Source organism: Pogoniulus pusillus, chromosome 19, assembly GCF_015220805.1.
Source record: "Pogoniulus pusillus isolate bPogPus1 chromosome 19, bPogPus1.pri, whole genome shotgun sequence".
In the NCBI taxonomy this organism is placed as follows: domain Eukaryota; kingdom Metazoa; phylum Chordata; class Aves; order Piciformes; family Lybiidae; genus Pogoniulus; species Pogoniulus pusillus.
The window spans coordinates 8164698-8182567 of record NC_087282.1 but is presented as its reverse complement, the minus strand read 5'-3'; the positions used below and the strand labels follow the sequence as shown (position 1 = coordinate 8182567).

General features: G+C 45.7%; 2 protein-coding genes across 2 annotated transcripts in view; both read right to left on the bottom strand.

The window, feature by feature from the left end:
* VGLL1 (vestigial like family member 1) overlaps positions 1-2838 on the bottom strand; it is a 16457-nt gene extending 13619 nt beyond the window's left edge. The window contains exon 1 of the mRNA XM_064159730.1: positions 2827-2838. Within this exon, the coding sequence (XP_064015800.1) occupies positions 2827-2838 (12 nt within the window). The remainder of the gene's footprint in view (positions 1-2826) is intronic.
* Positions 591-17870, bottom strand: HTATSF1 (HIV-1 Tat specific factor 1). Its single transcript, XM_064159148.1, has 9 exons — positions 17539-17870; positions 14635-14839; positions 13106-13153; positions 11348-11502; positions 10316-10479; positions 7534-7633; positions 6331-6420; positions 4660-4797; positions 591-3302 (listed from the first exon to the last, which is right to left on the bottom strand). The coding sequence occupies exons 1-9, from the start codon at positions 17704-17706 to the stop codon at positions 3018-3020; spliced, it is 1353 nt and encodes a 450-aa protein (XP_064015218.1). The 5' UTR covers positions 17707-17870; the 3' UTR covers positions 591-3017.

Genomic DNA, 17870 nt, shown 5'->3' with positions numbered 1-17870 from the left:
TCAGTTAAATTTATTAACAATCATACTATGATATTTCAAATGATCCAAACCATTAACTTTACTGATTTATGTTCAGGTTAATTTATTAACAATTATATTATAGGATATATTTCAAATGATCCAAACCATTCACCTGAACAGAAATCAATTCAGTAACTTATTAAAAATTGGCATCACCTCAAAGATGAAAAAATAAAACACTTTGGTCTCAATGCAAACCTGCTGAAAAGAAAGTTACAGCTGTGTTGACTTCTCCACAGGCTACTCAATGCCTTCAGAACTCAACCACTAGTTTATAAAAATAGATTTTTACATTCTGCTGGGGAATAAGAGAGGTAGAGAAAAGGAAAAGGATCAGTCTGAGTGTAATGCCACGCTCCAGCACTCGGTGTTTGGGTGGAAAATCAGCTTTTCTTGGCTTAAGAATCCTGGTTGATAGGAAAAGCAAGAAAGCATTTGGGTCTCAGCCCTAGATAGTGCTGCACTTCTGTGTGAAGTCTAAAGGATGAGGTGAAAAGACTAACAAACATCACATGTTTGACTTTTGAAGTGAGCCAATCAGATCTGCACATCAACTGGAGAGAGGAAGGTTACTGCACATATGAGTCTTTATTTCTTTTTGTCCAAAGTCTTTTTTCTCCCCAAAACACTAATATTACTTGTTTTCTATCTCAATGCCATGATAAGGCTTCATAGAACTGTACAATATCTATACATTTGACAATGGTTTCCTCAGATCAGTTGCAGTTCCACTGCCAAACAGGTGCTTTAACTGTGTCAAGTGTTATATGATTAGGCTCTCTTAAAAGAAAAACAAAACAAACCAAACCACCCAAACTAACAGAACACAACAGTTTATCAGATCTAAAGCCTGGAGACTAGAAGCTGGAAGGAAAAAAGAAACCCAGCACTGAAAGCAACACTTACCACGCTAAATGACACTTCATATGCAAACACTTCCAACCTCAAAGGTCTGCAGTGCTCATTAGCAATAAAAATAACTAAGGCAGAACCAACACAACTCAAGAGATGTAATTTGAATATGCCACTGTGTGCAGCTACAAACCAGGCAGTGCTTCAGGTGACCTGAGCTGTTCCAACAGCTGCTTTGCTGAACCATGCAGTCCACACTTGTAAAGATGAGCGAATGGTTTCTGTTGCAGCAGGAGGGAGTCACAGCTCTTCTGTACAATGCAGCTCCAAACTGGCAGCTTGTCACACCAGCCTGTAACGAGCTCCCAGACTCTGACATCCTGAATCCAAGTGTCACAGAAAGATGTCATTCATAACCACAGTGGTGTTAACTCAGATGGTTCTGGCTGGCAATAGCTACCCACGCAGATTACATTCCAGAGTTAAAATAAACCAAAACAGCCACAAGAAGACACAAAACAACCTCCAAGATCATACATACACACACACCCTCCTCTGGACAAAATATAATCATCTCAGAGCACAAAAATACCAATTTTCAGAGTATTCTGAATACTTCAGGATGGAAAGACAAGAATTAGCATCTATGGGTTTCTTGCAATCCAATATGAATTAAAAAGGTTCAAAAGGTCCTCCTTACAAATGTGCATTAGCAATTATCCATATGAACAGCGTGCTAAGGAACTGAGCAGCAAGATTTTAGTTCTTCAGTGCCTAAATCCACATTTTTCTACCTTTAGGTATCAAGACAATGGGATTCTAAATTAATGGCTATGCCCAAAAGCAGGTCCCTCAAAGTTGTTTTTGAAAGCCTGTCATTGATTAAAATATCTCAAGCCAGAAGGTCTTTTAAATCTTTGCTTTTTGGAAGCATTTCTAAGAGGGCTAATATTGGCTTTTCCCCATAAAAAAGATGACTTGTGAGCATATTTTCAAGTCTCCTACTCTTTTTTTTGCACAACAAATGTAGTTCAAGTTGCCAAAAGCCTCTCAATCTGATGAAATATGGGAGATCCTCCCCACTCAGAAGAGCAAGTCAGGCCAAGGTAAAATGCTGCAGAGAGAACTCATCATCCTAACCAAGTTCAATGGAAACTTCTATGCTAGCATCAAACTAAAGCAAGAACTAAACAAAATCAAAAGCTTGTGTTTTCAATCTGATGAAATATGGGAGATCCTCCCCACTCAGAAGAGCAAGTCAGGCTAAACTAAAATGCTGCAGAGAGAACTCATCATCCTAACCAAGTTTAATGGAAACTTCTATGCTGGCATCAAACTAATGCAAGAACTAAACAAAATCAAAAGCTTGGTTTGTGTACCTACTGCATACAGAGCATGACAGCTCAAAATCAAGCCTTATCTCACTATGGTCTAATAATGTGTGTGTTCATGCATCTCTTGGTCTCCTTGACAATTCCAGCCTCAACAGATCTAAAGAGGGAAAGAATAATGGTAATTTATGGAATGCTGTGACTTACTAAGCCATCTTCAACCAGTCTGCCTTATCATGGCTATGGCAACATTGTTTTCCACTCCCTTTTAAGGTTGTGACTTGGTACTACTCTTAGCATTTGCTACTTAACACATAGCAACATATCTAAGGCATTCACCCTACAGGTACCACAGCATCTGTGCTGCAAAATGATCTAAAGTACTCAGCACAAGGGGGGGGCAATTGTTAAGGATGAGATACTGAGTTCCAAGAAGTACAGGAAAATGAACAGTAAAACTCACAACTCTTGCATTAGCTTTGCATTAAGTTACACAGAGTTACATAAGCTGAAGGCTTGGAAGGTGTTTCACACTTACGGAACGGAACACTGACAAGCAATAGTTAAAACAGAAGAAGCCTGATGAGTTTTACTGTGTTCTTGGCAACTTGAGTTACTTTACCTGAACAGCCATATTAATACAGACTTTTAGAACCTTATCAAGTACTGCTTTTAATGAAGACTTCAAAGCACACAGTGGATGAAACTCTAAGATGCAGATATTCATATGAATAGTGTCGGCAGTCACCCTAAAGAAAGGGATCAACTCAAACATCACCCTAACCCCCATGCTCCCACTGAGCATTGAAGCTGTTATGTATCTGCTTCACCATCACTGCCTGCAAGGCTGCTGTCTGTTGATGGAGCACCATCTTCATCAGTGCCCTCACCATTATTCTCTCTCTTAGGGCCTTCATCATTTCCATCCTCCTTAGACGCCTCGTTCCCTTTTGAGGGCTGTCCACCTTCAGGCAGCTTCAGGCTACTTGTTGTGGAATCAGAATCAGATGCAGTTTGCTGCTCCTTTGCATCAGGATCCTCTAGAAATGACCCCCACACCTTGAGCCTTTCTTCCCTTTCTCTTGCAGTCTCCTCCACCTGTTAGAGACAAGTTTGTGCACGTCATTGCAAAGTCGGACTTGTGAAAAATCAGAGTCAGAGAATGGTCTGGGCTGATAGCGACCTCTGAAGGCCATCCAGTCCAACTCCCTCTGCAGTCAGCAGGGATGTCTTCAACTAGATCAGGTTGCCCAGAGCCCTGTCAAGTTTCACCTCGAGATCACCAGGGATGGGGCCCAAATCACCTCCCTGGGCAACCTGTTCCAGTGTTTCACCACTGTTATGGTAAAGAGACTGTTTCTAATATCCCATCTAAATCTGCTCTTCTCTAGTTTGAAGCCATTCTCATAGAATCAGGCAGGGCTGCAAGGGACCACAAGGATCAGACAGTTCCAACCCCCCTGCCATGGGCAGGGACACCCTACCCTAGAGCAGGCTGAACACAGCTTCATCCAGCCTGGCCTTAAACACCTCCAGCCATGGGGCCTCAACCACCTCCCTGGGCAACCCCTGCCAGGCTCTCACCACTCTCCTGCTCAACAACTTCCTCCTCATGGCCAGCCTGAACCTTCCCACCTCCAGCTTTGCTCCATTCCTCCCAGTCCTGTCTCTCCCTCAGAACCTAAAAAGTCCCTCCCCAGCTTTTTTGTAGACCACTTTCAGATACTGGAAGGCCACAAGAAGGTCACCTGGGAGCCTCCTCTGCTCCAGCCTGCACAGCCCCAACTCCCTCAGCCTGTCCTCATAAGAAAGCTGCTGCAGCCCTCTGAGCATCCTCGTGGCCCTTCTCTGGGCATGCTCCAGCACCTCCACATCCCTCTTGTAATGGGGGCTCCAGAACTGGATGCAGTTGTCCCTTGTCCTACCACCACAAGCCTCTGTAAACAGTCTCTCTCCACCCTCCTTCTGTACACATTTGTACTGCAGGCTTAGCTGAAGATTCTACAGACCCTGCTGACTCTGAACTAAGGATCTGTACAGCCAGTGCCTAATCTTCCAAACTGACATCTCCAACATCACCATTTTTAACCAGCCAGCCCTGCTTACTCTGAACTAATGATGTGTACAGCCAGTGCCTAATCTTCCAAACTGGCATCTCCAACATCACCATTTTTAAACAGTCATCCCTACTTACTCTGAACTAGGGATCTGTACAGTCAGAGCCTAATCTTCTAAGCTGACATCTCCAACATCACCAATTTTAACAATAGACAGGTCCTTTAAATTTTTCTTAAACCAAATAATTAAAGGTCCTTTTTTGGAGACATTCCAGCAATTTTTGAGGAGAAGTGGGCAGGGAAAGGGGATGGGAACACCAAACACTTCACAAATGAAGGCAGATGTGCAGTTTGGAAGAAAGATTATGAAGTAATAAAATAGGACCATGGAAAGTTACCTGATAATCTGTGACACCATCCCACGTTTCAGCACTGAGCTGACGGCCACCAAACCACCTTCCATTTAATGTTAGCTTGCACACATCAGCTTCTGTTGGTTCTTTAAAGGACACAGAAGCCACACCATCAGGGTGTCGCTGTGAGGAGAGACAACAGCAACAGTTCTTTAAGCAGTGCATTTACTCCAACACTTTACAGACTCTGTTAACAGAAATCAATCAGGATACAGCTCCATCCAATGCAGCAGGCAAGCTGAGCCACACTGTTATGCTAGTAGGCAGAGCAGACTTCTTGAGCACAGAAAACAACCCAGTATTTCAGCTCCTTAAGCTACAAGTTGATATATTTATCAACTTTCAAACTTGTGACATGTATCCAAATTGCTGAGGAGAGTCAGGTTTGCCTTCATGTAGGCTGAAGTAGATGGGTGCTTAGAGAGAACCATGAAAGTGGTGAAACCCTGGCACAAATGGGTTGCCCAGGGAGGTGGCTGAGGCCCCATCCCTGGAGGTGTTTAAGGCCAGGCTGGATGAGGCTGTGTGCAGCCTGCTCTAGGGTAGGGTGTCCCTGCCCATGGCAGGGGGGTTGGAACTAGATGATCCTTGTGGTCCCTTCCAACCCTGACTGACTCTCTGATTCTAAATTAAATTTCCAAACCAGTTAATTTTAAGATACTGAAAGATCAGATCACTTTTCACAGAATGGTTTGAATTGGAAGGGACCTTAAAGATCATCCAGCTCCAACCCTCCTGCCATGGGCAGGGACACCTCCCGCTAGCCCAGGTTGCTCAAGGCCTTGAACACATCCAGGCAGGGGGCATCCATGACCTCCTTGGGCAGCCTGTTCCAGTGCCTCACCACCCACACTATGAAGAATTTCTTCCTAGCATCCAGACTGAATCTGCCCCCCTCAGGTTTCAATCCATTCCCCCTTGTCACGTCACTACATGCCCTTGCACCAAGTCCCTCCCCAGCCTTCTTGTAGGTGCCCTAAGGCTGCTCTAAGGTATATAACAGTATACCATAGAATCAACCAGGTTGGAAGAGACCTCCAAGAGCATCCAGTCCAACCTAGCACCCAGCCCTATCCAGTCAACCAAATCATGGCACTAAGTGCCTCATCCAGCCTTTTCTTGAAGACCTCAAGGGACGGTGCCTCCACCACCTCCCTGGGCAGCCCATTCCAATGGGAAATCACTCTCTCTGGCAACAACTTCCTCCTCACATCCAGCCTAGACCTGCCCTGGCACAGCTTGAGACAGTGTCCCCTTGTTCTACTGCTGGTTGCCTGGCAGAAGAGGCCAACCCCCACCTGGCTACAATGTCCCTTCAGGTAGTTGTAGACAGCAACGAGGTCACTCCTGAGCCTCCTCTTCTGCAGGCTGCACACCCCCAGCTCCCTCAGCCTCTCCTCATAGGGTTTGTGCTCCAGGCCCTTCACCAGCCTTGCTGCCCTTCTCTGGACACCTTCCAGCACCTCAACATCTCTCTTGAATTTAGGGGCCCAGAACTGGACACAGTCTCCCTGGGACCATCTCTTCTTGTTGAACAGCCCAACGAAATAAACACAAAAGCAAGTAAATGCTCCACTCCTGTTTTAAGAAACCTCAGTATCTGCCACATTCAGACATTACAGCAACTCTGCTGACCACAACACAGAAACTACTTACATCAAAAATGAGAACCTTCTTTACTTGACCAAATTTTTCACACTCTGTCCGTAGATCTTCTCTGATCTCGTTTAGCACTAAGGGATCCTCCTGCCAAGCAATCACACAGGTTACATCAAACAGAGGCAATTAATTCTTTCTCAGCTTTATTTTTGCTCAATCATCAATGCAATGCATCTGCCAATAAATCAATTGTTGATACACTGCATTTGCAAAGCCCCTTGGGAGTTGGCAGACAGCCTTTCAACTTGACATCAATGAATGCTACTTATTGATAAGGTTATTTTGTGCTGGTTTCTCCATTCTCAGACAGTTACACTTCACTTCTCCTGCCATCCCAACAAGGAGTATTGTCAGGATATAGACAGTGATGATCAGAGGGCTGGAGCACCTCTTCTAAGAAGACAAGCTGAGGGAGCTGGGGTTGTTGAGCCTGGAGAAGGCTCCAGGGAGACCTTAGAGCAGCCTTCCAGAAGCTGAAGATGGCTACAGCTACAGAGAGGTGGGGAGGGACTTCTGACATGGGCTTGCAGTAACAGGATGAGGGACAATGGCACTGAGCTGGAAGAAGGGAGATTGAGACTGAAGGTTAGGAAAAAATTGAGAGTGAGGGTGCTGAGACACAGGAACAGGTTAGAATCATAGAATCTCCCTGGGCAGCCCATTCCAATGCCAATCACTCTCTCTGACAACAACTTCCTCCTCACATCCAGCCTAGACCTCCCCTGGTACAACTGGAGACTGTGTCCCCTTTTTCTGTTGCTGAGAAGAGCCCAACCCCACCTGGCTACAGCCTCCCTTCAGGTAGTTGTAGACATAAAGGAGGTCAGCCCTGAGCCTCCTCTTCTGCAGGCTGCACACCCCCAGCTTCCTCAGCCTCTCCTCATAGGGTTCCAGGCCTTTCACCAGTTTCGTTGCCCTTCTCTGGATACCTTCCAGCACCTCAACACCCCTCTTGAACTAAGGAGCCCAGAACTGGACACAGCACTCAGGGTACTTATTCTTCACTTTTCTTCTTATCTGCTTAGAAGTTTGGCAAGATTCTTACGGCAGAAAGTTGAGACCATTCTGAGGGGCACGGTTTAGTGGTGGATCTGGTGGTGCTGGGTTATTAGTTGGACTTTGAGCAGCCTAAAAAAAGTTCTATGGTCCTCTGTTAACTCTCAACAGCACAACCTGCAGCATCAAACTGCACCTTCCTACCTCAAAGTCCTTAGGGTGAAACATATTCCTGATAATAACGATGCGCTCGTGTCGCATTCGAGTTGCGCCGTCTTTCTTCTCAGGCCTCCAATCCAGCTGTCTAATGAAATGAAGCAACAGTAAGAAGATATTGTTGCGCCTCTCTTCAGTTTCTACAAGTATTTGTTGAGAAAAGATCATTAATTTGGCATTTCTGGCAAGGCATCCAACCAAAACATGCATTTTTGTGACAAGAGTCAAGTTATCCTTCTATACAAAACAACGCAATCATCGCCCGAGTTTTACTGCTTCACCTATGAAGCTGTGGAGGAGCTTCAATGCTCAGAAAGTGCTTTAGAATAGAAATTGTTTTCCAATAGAAAATGGTTTAATAATAGATTTGTTTTAAAGTAGAAAGAGAAATGGTTTTAAGGAAATCAAAGCATTTTCTTCAATGCTGAAATAAAATCATCTTGAACGTTTCAGTTCCGACCTAACATCGACACTGAATTGCGAGGGTCAGAAGGGACTCCAAGGATCATTTAGTTCCAAGCCTCCTGCCATGGCCAAGGACACTTTCCACTAGATCAGGTTGCCCAGAGCCACATCCAGGCTGGCCTTAAAGACTTCCAGGGATGAGGCTTCTACTACCTCTTTGGGCAACCTACTTTAGTGCCTCACCACTCTCAAGGTGATGAGCTTCTTCTTAAAGTCTAGTCTAAATCCACCCTCAGGAACCAGTTGCTGCCAAACAGAATAATAATGCCAGTGTTTAATAGTTTTCCCCTAATTACTTTTCTGACAAACAAGGAGATCCACTGCTCCCTGGGGTAATATTTAACTGTTTTTATTTAGAGCATGCAAGAACAGCTTAAGTCTTACACAACCCTGATCTAGGAAAGGGTGTCTAGGGTAGGGCATCTCTGACCATGGCAGGGGGGTTGGAATGATCCTTGTGGTCCCTTCCAACCCTGACTGATTCTATGATCCTAAGCATTGCTGCAAGAGGTATTCTGTTGTGTATATGGAGCCACTGCCACCATGAGCAGTAGTGGGCATCTGTTCTATGACTCTGGCAGCTCAACACCAATGTTACCTTCCAGAGAACTGCCTATTTCATAGCTTACTCCCACAGAAAAAAAACCACTTTCACATCTCAAAAGGTTATATTAAGGTGTGTGGGGGGGAAATCTTGTTTAAATTCCTTCTTGTACCTGCTGTTTGAGCTGGAGAAAACTTGGATTGCCAATGAAGTTTTGCAAGTAAATTATGTCCTTCCACTCCAAAGGAACGGCAGCTCAGGACAGATTGTGCACAGAAATCACTGCCAAATGCAACTTCATTCTTTGCATACTTAAAATCATAGAACTATAGAACTGTCAGGGCTGGAAGAGATCTTGAGGATCATCAAGCTCCAACCCTCCTGGCCATGGGCAGGGACACATCATACTACATCAGGTTGCTCAGAGCCACGTCCAGCCTGGCCTTAAATACTTCCAGGGATGGGATTCCTACCATCTCTTTGGGCAGCCTGTTTCAGTGTCTCACCACCCTCATGGTAAAGAGCTTTTTCCTAATATCCACTCTGAATCTACCCACTTCCAGTTTTGCTCCATTCCCCCCCACCCAGTCCTATCACCACCCAACATCCTAAAAAGTCTCTCATCAGCTTTCCTGTAAGCCCCCTTCAGATACTAGAAGGCCACAATAAGGTCTCCTCAGAGGCTTCTCCTCTCCAGATTGAACAGTCCCAACTCTCTCAGTTTGTCCACAGTGCAAACTTCTTATAGCAAGAAGCTCAATCTATCTTCCAGATACTTTTAATTACTACCAATCATAGAATCAAGCAGATTGGAAGAGACCTCCAAGCTCATCCAGTCCAACCTAGCACCCAGCCCTATCCAGTCATCTAGACCATGGCACTAAGTGCCTCATCCAGGCTTTGCTTGATCACCTCCAGGGACGGCAACTCCACTACCTCCCTGGGCAGCCCATTCCAATGCCAATCACTCTCTCTGGTAGGAACTGCCTCCTAACACCCAGCCTAGACCTGCCCTGGCACAACTTGAGACTGTGTCCCTTTGTTCTATTGCTGGTTGCCTGGCAGAAGAGACCAACCCCCACCTGGCTACAACCTCCCTTCAGGTAACCAAGTAACCTTTGCTCCTTTTAACTATGTCAAAAGGCTTCTGCAGTACTGTTTAGAATGTTTAGTAGAACACTAATTCTATTATTAAGTCCTAGATATGCAAACTTCTTTCTTTTTTTATCCACATCTTGTTACCCAAAGGCAGAGAAACATTTTAAGTGACAAAAGCAGCAAATCTAAGCACAATTATAACATCAGCATATTTTAGCCCAGAGAGAGATGTCAGAGGGAACCTACAGAGATATTTTACCCCCTATGGAAGTTAACATCTCTTGGCTTTTGCATCTTGTAACACATAAGGACTGCCAGAGTGTTATTACCTTAAAAGTTATGCCTAGATATTGTGACAGGATTTGCACATTCACACACTGAGCAAAGGATCTTTTCTCCCCCGCAGGGCTGCAACATTTTCCTCTGTAGCTCAAAGACCTCAGTTCCCTGTTTATCATTTTACTAAGCCCATCACAAGAGAAGTTCATCATGCCAACATTTCATCTAGATGTTCCCTCCAAATGGGTATTAGTCAACCTATTTCAGGATCAAGTAACACTTTAGTTTTGCATAACTCTTAGCATGGCATCTGAAAGAAAGCAGAGCTTTACTAACAGCACTTCAGAATTTATGCAGTGTTTTACTGAAATGAAAAATACAAACTTCTGCTGTTGAGATAACTTCTTCTTGTAGTCTTTACATTTCTTCTTCTTTTTGCTTGCATCGTACTCCCCCTTCAGCTGAAACTTTGCAACTTCAACATGCAATTTATAGCCTCTAATTTCTGCCTCATCCAGAAGTCTCAGGGCCAGCGGAACTGATTCTCTCTATTTGAAGATAAAACAGAAGACAAGCTTTAAGGCACATGGCACAGTTGAATTATGCCAGTTCACACTTCATTAAGAATACTGTGCTAAGCACCAGTCCCCTGCCACAGAAAAGCATAATGCTGTCTCTTTTTCAGTGACACCCAGCTGGCAACAGCTGTTTTACCAAAATCCAGTATTTCCTTCTGCCACAGCAGAGCAGTGCTCCCCAAAACAGCTGCATACATTTCATCCAAATGTCTCACAGAAACTCATCTGCAAAGGTCAAGCAAGCTGATGAACTTCAAAATGAGCACAAAGGGATGTCAGTGGGCTGATTTTCTATGAAGCTTCTATCACTTTGCCAGGAGCAACAGATGTTGAGCCTCTTCAGGAATTTTTAATGTTCACAGGCTCACAGGATGTTAGGGGTTGGAAAGGACCCAAGGAGATCATCCAGTCCAACCCCCCTGCCAGAGCAGGACCATAGAATCTAGCACAGGTCACACAGGAACACATCCAGACAGGCCTTGGAAGGCTCCAGAGGACCTCTCTGGGCAGCCTGTGCCAGTGCTCTGGGACTCTTACAGTAAAGAAGTTCTCCCTTGTGTTGAGGCTGAACCTCCTGTGCTGCAACTTACACCCATTGCTCCTTGTCCTATCCCAGGGAGCAGTGAGCAGAGCCTGTCCCCCCACTCCTGGCAGCCCTCAGATATTTGTACATATTTACCAAATCCCCTCTCAGTCTTCTTTTCTCCAGACTAAGCAGCCCCAGGTCCCTCAGCCTCTCCTCATCAGCCATGCCCTCCAGCCATCCTCATAGCCCTCCACTGGACCCTTTCCAGTACTATCAACAGGAAGGAAAGCTGCATTTCAATGCACCACTGACCTTCAGGTAGCAGCAGAGGCCATCCCCTTTAAGATTTCCTTCCTTGTCTTTGTACAGTTTGATTTTGTGTTCTTCTGTTTGAGGGTCTCGCATAATGATACCGCATTTGGACATGACTTGTACAAATTCATCTTTTGTAATATCTGGAGGTAAACCTGCAAAAGAAATTCAAAACAGAAGGCTCCAGTATGCTTAGTTTTCTTTTTTAAGAACAAAACCCTCAGCAGTGTTTCTTTAAATCAAAGATCTCAAACTTGAGGAAGAAATCATCGCCCCTTGGGATCAATCTTTTACCTTTCACAACTTTTACTACTTCTCAGTATTTCAAAAATCCTTTCACTTTAAAAGGTGAAATACTCAGCAACATCTTTGTGCTCCCTAACATGCAGACCTAGAGCTTTAGTGATACACAGAGAATCAACCAGTTTGGAAGAGACCTCCAAGCTCAGCCAGTCCAACCTAGCACCCAGCCCTAGCCAATCAACCAGACCATGGCACTAAGTGCCCCAGCCAGGCTTTGCTTGAACACCTCCAGGGATGGCGACTCCACCACCTCCCTGGGCAGCCCATTCCAATGCCAATCACTCTCTCTGGAAAGAACTCAAGAACTTCCTCCTAACATTCTGCCTAGACCTCCCCTGCACAACTTGAGACTGTGTCCCCTTGTTAGTTGCTGCTGCCTGGCAGAAGAGACACAATGACTTAATGCTGAAAGTATCAACTCTGATCAACTTTTAAGTTCCACTGCACCTTTAGTGACTGAAGGCCAAAAACCATCCTAACTTACAATGTTTAACTGTCCTCTCTAGTCACATAGTTGACCAAAAAAGAAAGCTACTGATAAAGTAAGGAGTTCTTAAAGTTTTAACTGTGAAGTGAGAACAAGAAAAACAATAGAACGGAGGAGAGAATTCTGTGGATGTTCCATGCTAGCTTCAACAACTCAAGTGTGTGTCTTTCTGTGGCTGCTCAGAAATCCCAGATGTACCTTTGTGATTGCACCCCAAAACCCAAAGCAGGTAGAGAAATCAGATGTACCTTTGTGATTGCACCCCAACACCCAAAGCTGGTAGAGAAATTAGATGTACCTTTGGGATTGCACTCTAACACCCAAAGCAGGTAGAGAAATCACACAATGGTTTGGGTTGAAAGGGCCTTAAAGCTCATCTAATTTCAATCCCACTATCATGGGCAAGGACACCTTCACCTGGACCAGTTCTTAAGCTCTTGATAAACACACATGTCATCATAAATACAGTCTCATTTGAGCTTCCCCATTACTTGCTCATTCTATTCCCAGCTCTATTTTTTTTTTTGCCTTACTGCTGCCTCCTCCTTTCCTAATAATTTAATGATGCATTTATACAAGTCAAATCAAAATTAAAGATTAAAATATTAAATTATGCATCTAGTCCATGCACTACCTCATTATAAACTTGTTCTCATTATCCTGTTCCTTAGGAGCATGCAGAAAATGTTTTTTTTTCCTCGGCTCCAGCTTACTTTAAAACATAAAACGAATGACTTGGCTGAGACAGCACAGAGAATGTCACATTTAAAAGATAAAAGCACGGAAGATGCCTCTTCTGTTGCTTTCCCACATCTGCAATTTAAAGGTCACAAAGGCATTATGCAGTCAAGAACAAAACATTAAGTAGCTTGCAAGTGGCAGACTGAATAGATGTCAGCGAGGCACACACGAGTCTCACTCCTTTACCATTCTTAGCTCAAAGTAGATAAATAACTGCTATTACTTACCAGTCACATAAACATTTGTGTTTCTGTCTTCTTCAACATGAAACCATCCTAAAATCAAGAGTTTTAAATCAGTTATGCCAATAGGTTAAACATGGGAGCATACACTAATGTTCACATGCCATCAGATCTCTAGGAATGGTTGCTTGCTTACAGAAAAAGCTCTGAACATGCCTTCATTTGCTGTTTTTTCCCCTCCAACTTGTAGCAGGACTTAGGAGGATACTTATGAAGTACCATACATTTTAAAACCATTATGGAAACCCTCAGTCAATCCATAACTTTGCTGGAAATAACAGCACTGACCAATGCCATATCTGACCAAGTCCATCTCTTTGCTGGACATAACAGCACTGACCAACAGCAAATCTGACCAAGTCTATCTCTTTGCTGGACATAACAGCACTGACCAACAGCAAATCTGACCAAGTCCATCTCTTTGCTGGACATAACAGCACTGGCCAACAGCAAATCTGACCAAGTCCATCTCTTTGCTGGACATAACAGCACTGACCAACAGCAAATCTGACCAAGTCCATCTCTTTGCTGGACATAACAGCACTGGCCAACAGCAAATCTGACCAAGTCTATCTCTTTGCTGGACATAACAGCACTGACCAACAGCAAATCTGACCAAGTCTATCTCTTTGCTGGACTTAACAGCACTGACCAACAGCAAATCTGACCAAATCCATATCATAGAATCAACCAGGTTGGAAGAGACCTCCAAGATCATCCAGTCCAACCTAGCACCCAGTTCTATCCAGTCAACCAGACCATGGCAATAAGTGCCTCATCCAGGCTTTGCTTCAACACCTCCAGGGACAGTGACTCCACCACCTCCCTGGGCAGCCCATTCCAATGCCAATCACTCTCTCTGACAACAACTTCCTAACAACATCCAGCCTAGACCTCACCTGGCACAACTCCAGACTGTGTCCCCTTCTTCTGTTGCTGCTTGCCTGGCAAAAGAGCCCAACCCCACCTGGCTACAGCCTCCCTTCAGGGAGCTGCAGACAGCAATGACCTCTGCCCTGAGCCTCCTCTTCTGCAGGCTGCACACCCCCAGCTCCCTCAGCCTCTCCTCACAGGGTTTGTGTTCTAGACCTTTGACCACCTTTGTTGCCCTTCTCTGGACACCTTCCAGCACCTCAACATCTCTCTTAAATTGAGGGGCCCAGAACTGGACACAGCACTCGAGGTGTGGCCTGACCAGCGTTGAGTACAGGAGAAGAATAACCTCCCTCATCCTGCTGGCCACACTGCTCCTGATCCAGGCCAGGATGCCACTGGCTCTCTTGGCCACCTAGGCACAATGCTGGCTCATGTTCTGCTACTCTCTACCCAGCACCCCCAGGTTCCTTTGTTGTACATAATAGCACTGACCAATGGCATATCTGACCAAATCCATATCCCTGCTGTACATAACAGCACTGACTAATGGCATATATGACCAAATCCATCTCTTTGCTGTACATAACAGCACTGAGCAATGGCTGCAGCCTACAGGAGGGAAACCCTTTGGCACTTACCTGGCTCAAGCTTCCTTTTCTCAGATTTTTGTTTTGGGTCTGTTTGTTGGGGTCCTTTCTCATTTGCTGATGGTTGGGTGCCAGATGTCTTAGAACTTACTGGTTGCTTACTTTCAGCTGCTGTGCCAGAAGCAGATGAACTGTTTGTATTATCTGCATTGAAGCCATAGTTAGCCTGATAAGTCGCCAAGAAATCTTCTGTTATCTGAAAAGAAATGAGGAAAATTAATCCAAAGCTTCAATGAGCTACAAATTCAGGTTTGTAATTTAATATTAGATAGATGATGGTCATTTTCCAATCTGGCAACACAGAAAACAGGATTATTTTAGAAGTGCTTTAAAAATCATCTTTATCAAGTCATATGCACAAGAACAATCAGTTTGGGCATCACCTGAACCAGCCTAACCTATTAGTTCTACACAGCACATGAAGTATTCAAACATTTCACAAGCTCTGCCTGTTTCCAAGCAAAGCTTTCTGCTCTCAGGGCAAACTGGACTTGTCTGAAGGATAGAAACCAAGCACTCCTGACTGTGTTGTTGAAGAGATGAGACAGTGAAGGGAAGCCAACAACTTTTCCACAGATGATGAGTGACTGACATTTGCAGGCAACTGCCCTTTGACAGAAACATTTTCACAGCTGACATCTATCTGTGCTGACAGGCAATAAATCATGCACTTAAAGAGACATAACTCATCAGAGTTTAAAATGCTGTACACTACACCCTACTAACAGGCAAATAATCAGCTTGCTCTCTTCTAGAGCAAGGCTGTATTTGGATAAAATGCTAAGATTGGCTCATGTCTTATCTTCTAGAGACCAAAACAACTTACACCCAGTGTTTCCAGGCAGATAAATGTTAGTACTAGCAATAACATGCAAAGAAAACATAGATCATAGCTGGTTTTGCACTGTTTGCACACTCTGACATTGTTTATTCCCAAATCTGAGCCTTAACCTTTGAAAACTTTACCTCTAGACTGTCCTGCACTTGCTTCATCTATAGTCATAAAAAAGCAAAACTTAACACCATGAGGCTATTTTAAGAGTGGCTGTCAGTGACAATAAACCAATCTCCTACATTCCCTAATGATCTGAAACCTCATGTTCAACTTCCTTGTTTTTACTATGCCAAAAACACAGGAGGTTATTTTCCCCTTGTGCTCAGTACTGGTCAGGCCACATCTTGAGTGCTGTGTCCAGTTTTGGGCTCCTCAATTCAAGAGAGATGTGGAGATACTAGAATGTGTCCAGAGAAGGGCAACAAAGGTGGTGAGGGGCCTGAAGCACAAGGCCCATGAGAAGAGGCTGAGGGAGCTGGGGGTGTGCAGCCTGCAGAAGAGGAGGCTCAGGGCAGAGCTCATTGCTGTCTACAACTACCTGAAAGGAGGTTGTAGCCAGGTGGGGTTGGGCTCTTCTACCAGGCAAGCAGCAACACAGTCTCACGTTGTGCCAGGGCAGGTCTAGGCTGGATGTTAGGAGGAAGTTGTTGTCAGAGAGAGTGATTGGCATTGGAATGGGCTGCCCAGGGAGGTGGTGGAGTGGCCGTGCCTGGAGGTGTTGAAGCAAAACCTGGATGAGGCACTTAGTGCCATGGTCTAGGTGACTGGATAGGGCTTCATTTTCAAGTACATTTCCAAGGTGCAAAGAGAGGGAACAAGCTCTCTTTCTGTATGTATCCTTCCCAGGTCAGAACAGAGTAGGATATACTGCTCCATTTCACCCAGCCCTCTCAACAGATTAGTCACTTCTTCACTGCACTCAGAGAGACAAAGGTCACCACACCTCCTGTGATAAAGCTAAACATGTCACAGAATCAAACAGGTTGGAAGAGACCAGCCCTGTCCCATCACCTAGACCATGGCACTAAGTGCCTCATGCAGTCTCTTCTTGAGCACCTCCATCACCTCCCTGGGCACCCCATTCCAAAGGCAAATCACTCTATCTGCGAAGAACTTCCTCCAAGTTCTTCCTCAAGCCTACACCTCCCTCGGAGGTCAAAGCACTGATTGAAGAATCACAAACAGAACTGTGAATTACCAGGCTCAAGCAATCTACAAGACACAGTAAGGTGCTGAGGCAGGTCCAGAAGGCCACAAAGCTGGTGAAGGGTCTTGCAAGGTCTTGTGAGGAGCAGCTGAGGGAACTGGGGTTCAGTCTGGAGCAAAAGGAGGCCGAGGGGAGACTTTCTCACTCTACAACTCCCTGAAAAGATGCTGGAGCCAGGTGGATATTTGTCTCCCAAGTAACAAGTGTAAGACAAGAGGAAATGGCCTCAAGTTACACGAGTGGAGGTGTAGGTTGGATGTGAGAAGAAACTTCTTGACTGAAAGGGTTCCCAAAGACTGGATGGAAGAGGCTCTCCAAGGAGGTGGCTGAATCCTGAGGCAAGATGTGGTGCTGAGAGACATGGTTCAGCAGCAGCCTTGGCAGAGCTAGAGGTGGTTGGACTCGACGAACTTTTTCCAACCAAAACGATCCTGATTCTACAATCTACAGAGTCAAAGCCTGAGAGAAAAGTCAGTCTACAACTCTCCAGAACAAAGGAGCTGCAAGCACTGGTAAGGTTACACAGACGAAGACAATGCCTGCTGCCATAGTTTTTGTCTGTAAGAAGAACGTCTCGACAGCACAGGAGCTACACAACAGACATCTATGTGGCTGGATGCAGACACGGGAGACACCTCCACGGCAAAGAGAGCTAACATGGACCGTTCTCCTGTCCCACCCTTCCTCAGGGAAACTTCGGCATCCCCTGAGACAGAGGCTGCCCCACGGCGAGGTGCGGGCAGAGCGAGAGACTGCTGCAGAGGGCGGGCGCCAGGCTCGGGGGCCGCTGCTCACAACGGGAACGGGGGGAGGAGGCACCGAGCACGTCCGGCCGCTCTCAGGCAGCACTCACCTTAGGGAACCAAGCCTTCTTCTCCCGGTCCCATTCGTAAGCGGCGCCATCGGCCGGGTCCACATAGGTGAAGGGGTCAGCCTCTCCTTCGCCCTTGGGCTCGGCGTCGTACTGCTGCTGGAGCTGCAGCTGCCGGTAGAACTCCTCGTTCCCGTCCTCGCCGCTCATCCTGGCCCCCGTTCGGAGGACGTCGGCGGGGTGGGGGGGAAGGAAACACTCACGCCGGGCCTAGACAGCCGCGCCGCTGCCACTGCCACTGCCGTCGCCGGAGGCGCCCGTTCGCCCCGCCCTGTTCCGGGCAGCGGGGCCCGGGAGCGCGCAGGCACGCGCTG

Excerpts from the sequence above, each read along its gene's own strand:
- HTATSF1 (XM_064159148.1), bottom strand. The coding sequence starts at position 17,706 with ATGAGCGGCGAGGACGGGAACGAGGAGTTCTACCGGCAGCTGCAGCTC. Across the intron at positions 11,503-13,105 it reads CACAAATGTTTATGTGACTG|GTTTACCTCCAGATATTACA; the intron begins GTAAGTAATAGC and ends TTTCTTTTGCAG. Across the intron at positions 7,634-10,315 it reads AAGTTATCTCAACAGCAGAA|ACAGCTGGATTGGAGGCCTG; the intron begins GTTTGTATTTTT and ends TCATTTCATTAG.